This window comes from Cydia splendana, chromosome 21, assembly GCF_910591565.1.
Source record: "Cydia splendana chromosome 21, ilCydSple1.2, whole genome shotgun sequence".
NCBI classification, from domain to species: Eukaryota; Metazoa; Arthropoda; class Insecta; order Lepidoptera; family Tortricidae; genus Cydia; species Cydia splendana.
The window spans coordinates 2,029,766-2,042,551 of record NC_085980.1 but is presented as its reverse complement, the minus strand read 5'-3'; the positions used below and the strand labels follow the sequence as shown (position 1 = coordinate 2,042,551).

Sequence of the window (12,786 nt, the reverse complement as noted above, 5' to 3'; positions counted from 1 at the left end):
CGACCGATTTATTTTTGCACCCGAGATAATTGGCAGGTGAAAGCAGCTTTATCTACATAAAAAAAACTGCTTTTCGACTGGGGTTAAAATGGCCGAAGATCTCCGTCCGTAACAAATTCGGGGTACAGAATAATTGACGGAGATCTCCGGCCGGGGTAGATAGAGGGGTGCTTAGTAATAGGGTCCCGTTTTTACCCTTTGCGTACGGAATCCTAAAAACTAATTAGGTTTCAATTTTTATAGCTAATGATAACAGAGAAACTGCAAATTAATTATACCTATTAAAGGTGAATGAAAGGAATTTCATGCAGACAGTTTTGATTTTAATGTAAATGTCATTCCCTTTTACTTCTGCTTCTATTTCGTGCTTTGTTTTCTGCTTTGCTTTCATCCACATTAGGGCCGATACAGACGGACTGCAACCCGACTGCAATTTGTATGGGAACTGCACGCCGACTGTACCCCAAGTGCATTGTCGGCGTGCAGTTCCCATACAAGTTGCTGTCGGATTGCAATCCGTCTGTACCGGCCCTTAGACGTGAGCTAAGTACAAGTACAAGTTAGGACAAGTATACAGATACGTATACTTGTCCTCTCATCTGATGGCTAGCTTCTACACGATGGGCCATCATATTGACCCAGTAAGCTGGGCCAGCGCGTAGAGAGGGTATTGCTGTCGGATAGCTTATGGCGCGGCGGGATGGCGATGGCATGGCCGCGGTGTCGGTTTTTCGTCCGCGCATCAAAGGTAGTAGGCCCGCGAGGGCGCGTATGCATCTACACGTGGCCCATTCCATAGTGCGTGCTCTCAACCATCGCATGGCCATCTAGCTGGCCAGCGCTGGGCCATCGTGTAGAGGAGCCATAACCATCGCATGGCAATCTCGCTGGTCCAGCGCTGGGCCATCGTTTAGAGGAGCCTTGAGGTCCAGCTGGGGATCTGAACAAATGACAGACATTTTTGGAATTCTACAATGTCTGAAACCTTCAAGATTTTTGGATGTTGTGTCACAAAATCATTACAACATTAATTAAACTAAAAGGATTATGAATTGTCAGAGATTACACCTGATACTGATATAAACCAGCGTTATCTTATCGCATACTGTTTTTACTCTGAGAGTGACACTCTCATTACCACTAAAATTTGCTTTACTGTGTTTTTGTTTATTTATGATATAGACACAGTGTGTGTTTTCAACCCTTACTGCTGAGAAAGTACATATAAGTCATACTGAACGATTTTTACAATGCTGGTAGAAATATAGGTAGGTAATAAGGATCTTCTGAGAGCCCTATGGTCCCTGATGATGGATAACAGGATATCATCATCATGATCCACCCCAAAAACGCAAACGAATTTGCAGTTACATCGATTTTAAAGATTAGACCTTAGAACCAGTAATTTTTTTTATTTGGAGTTGGTCCCATGGTAATGGGGCCCACAGATTACCAGTTCGCCGGACGATATCAGCCTGTCAGTTGTTCACCTTTTGCGATTAACTGATAGGCTGATATCGTCCAGCGAACTGGAAATCTGTGGTCCCCTTGTTGCTCAGTATGACATACTTATTCCTATCCTAGTATTTCTAGAATGTGTTTAATGTTCAAGATCAACATCAACATCAACATTTATTCAGCAAATAGGCCACAAGGGCACTTTTACACGTCAACATTGAATATACATGTATACAAGCAAAAATAGTAACAATACATCAACAATTTTATAAAATACAACTAACATTTCAAACTAACGTATTACAATTATACTTAGAGATGTATATGGTCTCTTGATGTCGAATTACATAAAAAATACAGATACAAAACACAAAATCTATAATATTTAGAGGTGTAAATGTCTCTAGGTGTCAGAACTATACGATTATAAAGTTTCATTCTAAACAGATACCTATGTAGTACGTAAACATAGTGCAACCATGTTTGTTATCTTACGTAATCTCTACGTACCTACGATGGTCGTCACAGATTCGTGATTTTGATTTGTCTAATCCTCTATTTCTAAGGTGTTATAAAATGTTACTCGTATTTTTACTACCAGATATTAAATACAAAGTTTATTAGAGAATAAAATCGTGAGTACTAAACTCTCCAACCTCTCGTTTGCTGAAAAAGTAAATACCTAATACCAAAAAGAATAGATAGTATAGAGGGGTCCTGTCATTGTAAATTGTGTAGTCACTGTAAATTTACTGCCATCTATCGACACACGACTAAAACTCAAAATGAAAACGTATAAAGTTATCAAAAAATGTATATATATGGATAAATGATTTTTTTATTTTTATATCATTTTGATCCATGTTCATTCACTGATATCTATGTGTTAAAATTGTTAAATATGAAACGGTGTCGTCACGCCATCTAGCCGAGGATAGGCTAAAGGTGTTTGCGCCACCTATTCGAGAATGACTTTTACTTGAATTCCGAGGCACGTTTTTTCCTTAGACTTTATTCGTCTTATACGAAGTTACATATGTCTTTGCTAATACTTATGCTGGAATTCGGTACTTCGGGCGCGTAGCCAACGTGCCAATCGTTAATGCTCCGTAGCGTATCGTAGTCATCTCTCTCTATCACTCTTCCTCACTAGAGCGACAGTGACAGTTGCGTTTCGTTCGCTACAGAGCGTTAATGATTGCAACAGCAACCCCAACTTGACTTATTGACCGAAGCGTAGCGAATTTTACTTATAGACCGCGGGCCAGGAGCATATATCGTCAGTCATCGCCTCCCGGCTGATACTTTGTCAGACGGTAGTTTAGATGCTATCATGAATTAAAAAAATAGCCGGCTGTATCGCGGTGACAATGTATCAAACGGGAGGCAATGACTAAATTTATTTTTACGTGTTTCGCTGGCTGCCATTCCTCAATCCACCAACGGAGCGGCAGCTGACGTCCACGAGGGTTCATCAGCCGTTAACCACTATACTAGTTATCGCCCGGGAGGCGATGGGTCAATTATTTTCACATTGACTTTTTGTCAAATGGCGTCAAGTTCATAATCAAAACAAAATACAATTCTATAGTGACTCAATCACCGTTTTTGGTTAGTGCACTTCAGGTATTCGGTCGACTAACGGCATCACAGCATTTAATCGTTAGTATTTAATCTATTCTAAAATTAACCTAAATGAAACTAGTACATACTAGCAATTAAAATCCCAACAAAAAGATAGGTTCAATGCACATCCAAAATACTATGAACCTTCACTGCTATATACATCAATTGACCTAAAGACCAACTTAAAATGGTCAATTATCGTATCTCTTTTCAGATGCATTTGTTAAAATGACCAGATTATTTTGAGCTCTCCATACAAATAAAGTTGTTAAGAATTGAGGTCAAATGAATATAGTGATTTAATGACTGTTACAATTATATGGGTGGCCTTGAAATCCTTTCTCTCTTGCGTAACGTTACATGTTGAATGTTGTCACGTTTTTTGTAATTATGCTTTTATTTATTTTTTATGCGGGCGATCGTGGAACATGATAGCGAAGCAGCATATAGAGAATATGACTGTGATAAATATGTATATGCGGGTATTAATGTTTTACTGTAGTCTGTATCATTAGGTATTTAAATAAAAGTAAACAAACAATTTGTACATTTGCGGGTATTTATAACATTTATTGGTTAACCGACCAATTACAAAACCGTCTGGATATGAGTGATATGACGCTGAACGACCTGACTTTAACCTACATTATTTGATCGTGTAATGTTTTCATCTACCCTCAACTGGCTTAAGGAGCCATTTGATGGTAGATTTTGTTTACTTTTATTTAAATACCTAAAGATACAGAGTATAGTTGTGTATTTTTTCTACAAATTGAATACCACTTTTGTCTGGCTTGAAGAGTGACGACAGAGCTTAAAATTAAACTCGCTGGTTTAGTTTAGTAATGACTTATTATACCATACCATCTTTCTTTAAAGAATCTAGGTAAGATTATACTCTTAGGTTACATTTTCTTGACAATTGTCAAGTTCTCCAATGTTTTTACTTTGGAGACGCAATTAAGGGGCGCCTTTTCGCGTTTTAGGGGTTGGTCCCATAGTAAAAGTTGCTCAATATAATCTCAAAACCTCCCTGGCAACGGTAATGCAGTTATTTTTAGCCACCCCGTATATTATAATCAAAATCCTAAAAGAAGAAAGTTTTATACCAAAAAACTCCGGTTAAGATTTTTTTCTTCTTTACAGTACAAATGTAGTAATGAACTACACAGAGATCGAAGGCAAGGTCCGCGAAGCGACATCCGACGAGGCCTGGGGTCCGACCGGGCAGCAAATGCAGGAGCTGGCCCTGGCGACCTTCACATATGAACACTTCCCTGAGGTCATGTCCATGTTATGGAGGAGGATGTTGCATGATAACCGGTCACACTGGCGAAGGACTTACAAGGTATGTAGAAGTGGGAGAGAGAGGTCAGATCATGGCGTCTCTCTCACGCAATAGATGTAAGAGTTAGCTCTGGCGACGTTCACATATGAACACTTCCCTGAGGTCATGTCCATGTTATGGAGAAGGATGCTGCATGATAACCGGTCACACTGGCGAAGGACTTACAAGGTACGAAGAAGTGGGAGAGAGAAGTCAGATCATGGCGTCTCTCTCACGCAATAGATGTAAGAGTTGGCCCTGGCGACCTTCACATATGAACACCTCCCTGAGGTCATGTCCATGTTATGGAGGAGAATGTTGCATGATAACCGGTCACACTGGCGAAGGACTTACAAGGTTAGTTGACTTAGGGCCACTTGCACCATCGCACTAACCCGGGGTTAAACCATTTACCCAGTGTCAAATTGTACTGGTAACCATGGTAACTGTAGGTTTAACCAGTTAACCCCGGGTTAGATGAATGGGGCAAGTGGCGCTTAGAAGGGCCTTCAAACCGCGCTTGACGAGCTCTTCCAATACGTTTACGACTACATACTTTTGGCCCAAAGAAGCAGAAAAACCAGCCGTGGCCCAAGGACCATTAATCCAAGGATTAAAGGTTGCAGATGCCTGGCTTAGAAGACATACAGCTCATGTCTCTATAAGTAGGAGCGAGTATTCAGAGGGCCTATCGCGAACCTCGTTCGACGTGTTGCCTCCCTGTCACACTTACGTACGAACTTACAAGTGCGACAGGAAGGGAACACGTCGAATGTGGTTCGCGGTAGGCCTTCAGATCTTGGTGTCAAACTCCCTTACATGACCTTCACTCTTGCAGGAATTTCTAAAGAAGTAAGCTTCACTCCATCTTTCCGAATAAAATGAACTGCAAAGACTGGAAATAATCGATTAATAAAGTAGTTTTTAGAGTTCCGTACCCAAAGGGTAAAACGGGACCCTATTACTAAGACTTCGCTGTCCGTCCGTCCGTCCGTCCGTCTGTCACCAGGCTGTATCTCACGAACCGTGATAGCTAGACAGTTGAAATTTTCACAGATGATGTATTTCTGTTGCCGCTATAACAACAAATCCTAAAAACAGAATAAAATAAAGATTTAAATGGGGCTCCCATACAACAAACGTGATTTTTGACCAAAGTTAAGCAACGTCGGGAGTGGTCAGTACTTGGATGGGTGACCGTTTTTTTTTTGCTTTCTTTTCGTTTTTTTTTTTTGCATTATGGTACGGAACCCTTCGTGCGCGAGTCCGACTCGCACTTGCCCGGTTTTTTTGTAAACGGTTAGGCAGGTTCTTTAATATTTTCTCTTCTGATGTAGTTGATCCCCCTGCAATCATCTATGCAAATGGAATCAATTATTTCTCCCTCACTGTACTGTTTTCGGTACCCCAGACATAATTCTAGCAAAGTTTTATTTCTTGGCTGAAGCAAAGAGAATAGAGTCTATAGAGACGGATTGTCAAAGTAAATTATGTAGCCACTGTAAATTTACTGCCATCTTTCGACAGAACATAAAACTGTTAGAACGCCATTTGACTTCCTTATTCTTTCACTGATATGTGTTAACTTATTAAATATTAATATTAACGCCATCTACTCGACTGTAGGCCAAAGGAATGGTGCAATGTTTTCGAGCGATGGCGCCATAACCTTCAGCCTATGCTCGAGTAGATGGCGTTAATATTAATATTTAACATGTTAACACATATCAGTCAAAGAATAAGGATCAAAGTCAAATGGCGTTCAAACAGTGTTAATCTTCTGTCGAAAGATTTTATTTTTTATTTTTTATTATTAATACACAGTACAGAACATATAACTGTATATACAGTTTGCCTGCAGTTGGCAGTAAATGAACTGTAGTTACATAATTTATCATGACAGTAACTCTCTAAGACTCTATTCTCTTTGGCTGAAGGATGTGATGGAATAGAATGACAAGAAATAGTTGATCCACCCAATCATATATTCAACTCCTCTCATAATCGGAAGCCAAAACATTTTTGTATCATTTCAGTGCCTACTCCTGCTAAGCTACTTGGTGCGAAACGGCTCCGAGCGAGTGGTCACATCAGCTCGGGAACACATATACGATCTACGCTCACTAGAGAACTACACTTATGTGGACGACGTGGGCAAAGACCAGGTAATCTATGTACTTAGGATGCAACCGAGACGCTAAATATAGAGGGTTCTCTCATTATTCACAACGGCGAGACTTAATCGCGTAAAAGAAGTTTTAAATTCACCTCCGACGTTTCGAGGACGGCGTTCTCTCCGTGGTCTCGGAGAAGACTGGCTAAAGTTAACGTCAACGTCTTCCGGGCGCGCGAGTTATTCGAACTACCCGCACTTGGTCTTGTTTATTAACTTGAACGTCTTGCGCACATCGTCTAATAATAGTACAGTCATTATAGATTTTGACCCGTGAATAATTAGTTCTTGGTTTTTTTTTTCGTAGGTCCCTCGGGGGGGTCACTGGGAGTGTAAATTCAAAAAGTAGACTGAATCAGGCTCCTGCGTATATTCGAAAAATGTTTTTTTTTTTAAAAAACGGTTTTTCTTGAATAACTCGGCCATTTTTGATTTTACAGTAAAACCGTGAGGACAAAAATTGTAGGAAATTTGATTCTCTACAAGTTAGTCCAGTCATTATATCCAAAAAACCGACCCTACCCGTGAATAATCAGTTCTTGGATTTGGTAAAACGTGGTCTTCTCTTCCCAGAGTGACACAAGCCTACGTCACAATAACATTGCCACTTTATATAGCGCTATCGCATATTATCATATAGCACTGTCGCATGATGACGTAGGCTTGTGTCAGTCACGTGGTCGGAAGAGAGTACCAGGCGGAGTATATTATTATACCATGTCTTGCGCACTGGGGACTAGTCCCATCCCGTAGTTGTAAATAATATTTGAGTAACAATCGTGAAAGTTTAAATAAGTGGTTCTCTCATTGCCCGGTCTGTATGATTTTGAAGGTTTTCATTCGTCGAGATCTTTTGTGTTCCCCGATTTTTCGAAGACTGCTGGACACTGAGTAGGTTAGAATAATTTGCTTTTCGGTTGAATATTACGTTTGATATACTTTACAGTTGGTCCCATTGTCATCAGGTCAGGATCTGATGATGGGATGCTGGAAGAATTGAGAGAACTGTTGAACTATTATAGACAGAACTATAGTGACTTTTATCTTATAGTAAATCGTTTATTTTCCCTCAGAAAGCGACATTTGTGCGAAGTGGAACTGCTGTTGAAGTCTAAAACGACGGCATATTCTTTTGTAAATATGATTTTTTTTTTCATTATTTTTATAATATTTGCAGGGTATCAATGTCCGCCACAAGGTGCGTGAATTGATCGACTTCATCCAAGATGATGATAAACTGAGAGAGGAGAGGAAAAAGGCTAAGAAGAATAAGGACAAATATATTGGTGAGTGCAGTTATAGTACATTATTGTCGAGGCTCGGAAGTAGCTACTTGCAGGCTGAGGATTCGTTTTAAACGGACGACCTTGGGAGTCCGTTTAATTGAATCCGAAGCCAGCAAGTAGCCTTCCAGCCGAGTCATATATAGTGCTTTCCTCAAAAATGGTGCAAGAAATATAAATATCACAGAAATATTTTACAAAAGCAACGTTCGTACGTATATATTTTCACAGAAAAAAGTAGAAACAATTGAAAAAATTAGCTTTGCCGCCTTTTTATTTTTTTAATAAAAAAATAGAAGTGTATTTTTCTGCCGAAAATACGCCAACCTATTTGAGACAGCTAAATAGTCGCGGTACTAATCATCTGTTTGGCTGTTTAATGGGCCTGTGCCTTCATTTGATATGGCCATTTCTACTTTAAAAAGTTTGGAACTCGACAAATAATGGAATTTGTATGCAACATTGCAGTCCCAAAATCGAGACTGCAAATACTGCAATGTTTTTAACTTTTTAATTTTTGACTGACCATAAACTACGCGCTTCGCGACCTATTTTTTAAACGGCAAAGTCGACTTTCATCGTACAAACTCGGCTCCGTTCGGCTCAGGCTTGCTCCGAGCAATTATTAGGGTTGACACACCTTGTCGTCCCTTTGCGTGCACGACCACAGATAAGATAATGGCTTAAATTTTGACAGCCCTAAATAGCCGAAATGGATAGTGCCATATATTAGAAAGGGACAGCATGATTCGACCCTGAAGGCCTGAACCGCTGTCAAACGTGGTTTTGTAGGAAGTTTCCTTTCTGTACGGTAGTACTATTATTTATTCTGTGGTATAGTTAAGACAATTTTACTAGGTTTTGTTAATGTATTTGGAGTAAAATTGATTGGAAGATTCGTCGGATTTGGATTCAGACTCCGATAATCATACTTCCGAAGAATTTTTGTATGGCGTTTCATTTGTAAATTTTCTTGTAGTCGATTTTTTAGTAGGGTCGCAATTTTAATTTAACCTTATTATTGGGCGTTAAATCGTTATATCATTATTTGCGCTTCATATAATCATTAGTTTATTTGTTAATCCTTACACCATTTGGCATTTTAGTAGTGATGCGTTTTTGTTTTAAGTGTGATGGCAAGTATGTTGCCGCTATGGACTAAGCGCCACTTGCACCATCCCACTAACCCGGGGTTAACCGGTTAGACCTGGAGTTACCATGGTTACCAGTACAATTTGACACTGGGTTAACGGTTTAACCGGTTAACCCTGGGTTAATGGGATGGTGGCCGTGACACTTAAGGGTTAAATAAACATATTTTTGTAATGCTATAGGCATGTCGTCGGAAGCGGGCGCCATGGGCATGCGCGGGTCGGGAGGCTGGGGCGAGTACAGCGACCGCGGCGGCGGCGGCAGCAACTGGGGTAAGCCAATCTCACCCCAACTCAAGCACAGTACTGCTCGCCCTTAGAAGTATGGTCAAAGAGGACTTATAACACTTTAAACTCTCGCGTCTTGTACACATATGTAATCACACAAAAGGGTCTACCGCTTAGAGCATTTAGTAACTGGAGACGTCATGGCTGTCATTTTCTATACGTAACAGTCTGCCGATTTTTGCGGGGGAGGGGACGTCAAATGTATTGCTATTTCTACATCATTTGTACGTAACGTTTGCACAATTGTGCAAGGTTTTCGGGGTTACTATCAAAATTACCTTATCGCTAAACGACCATTTCAGCTAGATGACATAAAAGTAAAATACACAGTCAGCATAGAGTCAATTCAGCTGGACGACATGAAAGTAGAATACTCAGTCAGCAAAGAGTCAATTTAGCTCGATGGCTAAGAATTAGAATGACTAAGTAGCTAAACGTCTGGAAATATAAATAGTCCGTATGATTAGAAATTAGAATACCTAATAAGCCGAAAGTAAAATTATTTGATTGACGTAAACACCGAACGAGTTAGTAGCAAAACGTCTGGAAATGTAATGTGTCAATGTGTTTACAATACAAAGTATGCGCGGGAAGGTTTTAATTATCAAGTGTCATATCAAAATCAAGACGTTTTGCTAACGAGTCGTTTGGCGTTTATTCCATTTAGTAAAAAAGACATTACACAATACAGACTATTTAGCGTTTATGTCTATTCAAGTAATAAAGACATTCGAAGATAAAGGACTTTTGCTGCTAGGTCATTTTAAATTGTAACATTCTAAGATCCAGACGTTTTGCTAAAGAGGCATTTAGCATTTATGTCTATGTTGTCACAAAGACATAACACAATCGAGACATTTCAGCTATATTGTCCTTTAGCGATAAGGTACATTTGATAGTAACCCGGTTTTCGGCAGAGGGGTAAGCTCTTAAAGGCGACTGCAGTTATTAAATGCTCTACGGTCTACCGCGATATAATTTCATTGTTTTACCTTAAATTCCGACGTTTCAGCTGAGTTGCACCAGCTGTGGTCACGGAAAGACTGACACAACAGCACAACACTGACTGAACATTTTTATAAACTAATTTCGGGTAGTTTAGTGGTGTTTTATTAATATCTCCGTTGACATTTGCTGGGACGTCAGTCTTTCCGTGACCACAGCTGATGCAACTCAGCTGGAACGTCGGAAGGTAAAAACAATGAAATTTTATCAAAGAGGACTTTTCATGTGGGTCAAAAACGTTACAGAAAACGCGTCTTTCCGGTGGTCATTATGAAAGTGATACGACCACCTTGATCCGGGTGGTTACTTGGTTAGTAGTTATGGCGTCTGCCGCGAATGCACAACTGGTTCAATCCCAGGGTCAGGTGTTTAGATTTTAAGTTAGGACATTTATTACAAGCTTTTATTTAGTTTCACCTGTCCCGTTGTCTGTCTGTCGGTCTGTAATCAAATCTTGCAAGTTAAATTTGATCCACCTCCCGGTTGCATGCATGCATGTATAAATCGGATGACATTGCAATATTATGGTACCATCGAGCTGATCTGATGATGGAGACAGGAGGTGGCCATAGGAACTCGGTGATAAAATAACACAACGTAATTGTGTTTAGGGTTGTTAGAATTGTCTCGTTGAGTATTAGTTGACTGTGGAAAGAAAAGTACAGTCAGCGATAAAAGCTTGTACCAAAAATGGAATTTTTGCCATAAACTTATTTAAGTGTGTAGTTAAATTGTTAAGTAGATTTTAAGATTGACTTTGAATGTACCTACCAATAATGTTTATGAATAAATCCCCGGACGGGGTCCCTTTGTTTCCCAAAAGTTTTAAGTCATAATGTATTGTTTGTCATATTATCGTTAGTCATAAAACTGAAACCGTTAACTTTTCAGGATTTTCGTAAGGTTATTCCATAGATAGGTTAGGTTAGGTTAGGTTTGTTTTATGGCAACCCTGAAAAGTTACGCGTTTCTGAGAAAAAACAATTATGACTAACGAAAATTCGGACAAACAATACATTATGACTTTAAACTATTTGGGAAACAACATTGGAGGCCTTGGATATTTTTTTCTTTCGTATATGAAATGTATTTCAGTTTATAATTTTTATAATAAGTAGTGTCATTACATGAAATATTAGAGCATTTAATAACTGTGCAAACTTTTGTATGGACTGACATGGCTATTTGTACGTTACGGACAAATCATGTAGAAATAGCTATACATTTCTATCCTCCCCCGCAAAAAACGGCAGACTGTTTCGTAAAGAAAATGACAGCGATGACATCTCCAGTTACTAAATGCTCTAAGTTTGATAGACATAAATAAAAATACAGTAGAATCCGTTTATTATGACTCCGCTTGTATAAGCGGAGTCATAATAAACGGATCAGTATTGACCAACCGCTTACTATGACGCAATTACTGTGCGAAGTTTGGTTTTCATATAAAATTCTTTGTGTCAATTTCGGATAAGATGACTTCGCTTATAGTGACAAATCGCTTACTATGACACATTCGCAGCATACGGTGGTTTTCGTGGCCGTCCCGCGTCTTTCCCTGCGACGACGTTTGGTGCGTGCGTGGCGATTAAGTTATTTTAACTAGTTTGATTCTCGGTGAAAGTTGATAATTGGTACGAGGTTAACAAACCTCATCTCTCACACAGGAATTTGAGATGAATTTGGAAAAAATAACCAAAATAAGAATTTAATCAACTAGGTATACTTTATTATGACATCCGCTTAGTATGACGTGTTTGTCACTTCCCTTCGATGTCATTATAAGCGGATTCTACTGTATTTCCTTAAATAATTTGTTCATTGGTATGGTATTCCACATTCGACCTGTCCGATTTCTTTGTCCAATGCGTATTTGCTTCTCACATTTTGCTTAATAAAAAAAAGGTTTTGTTTTCAAGCATCACGTACAGTAAATAGTAGGTACACCCATATCAAACTAAATATAAATATGTACTTAAAACTAAAATAAAAGCAAAGTAAAACAAGAGAGACACAGAGAGTGAGATGCAATGACATTGAACCAAGAAATTACCTTACCTAAACCTTAGTTAAAATTATAATTTCCCATTTATAGATGAACCCAAAGAGCGGAACGACGAAGAAGATTACGACCGAGCAGATGACTCAGATGGTGACTATAGTCACGGGCCTAGTCATGTCAGCGCCAGAAAACCAAACAAGTAAGTATTATATTTTCTAGTAAGCGACAGTGTCCATAATTCTTCTTATGTAACATATAAAAATAAAATAAAATAAATAAATAAATATTGGGGACATCTTACACAGATGAACCTAGCCCCAAACCAAAGATATATGTAACTCCGTATAAGATAAATAAAGTCTAAGAAAAAAACGTGCCTCGGAAATCAAGAAAAAGTCAGTCTCGAATAGATTGCGCCATACCTTTGGCCTATTCTCGGCTAGATGGCGTTGACGACACCGTTTGATATTTAA

The 12,786-nt window shown here is 39.1% G+C and overlaps 1 protein-coding gene across 1 annotated transcript in view; it reads left to right on the top strand.

Moving 5' to 3' along the window:
- The window catches only part of LOC134801354 (clathrin interactor 1-like), a 32,270-nt gene that overhangs the window by 4,817 nt on the left and 14,667 nt on the right, over positions 1-12,786 (top strand). Inside the window, exons 2-6 of the mRNA XM_063773894.1 lie at positions 4,231-4,432; positions 6,448-6,576; positions 7,762-7,870; positions 9,202-9,291; positions 12,407-12,512. Coding sequence (XP_063629964.1) covers positions 4,231-4,432; positions 6,448-6,576; positions 7,762-7,870; positions 9,202-9,291; positions 12,407-12,512 — 636 coding nt within the window. The remainder of the gene's footprint in view (positions 1-4,230; positions 4,433-6,447; positions 6,577-7,761; positions 7,871-9,201; positions 9,292-12,406; positions 12,513-12,786) is intronic.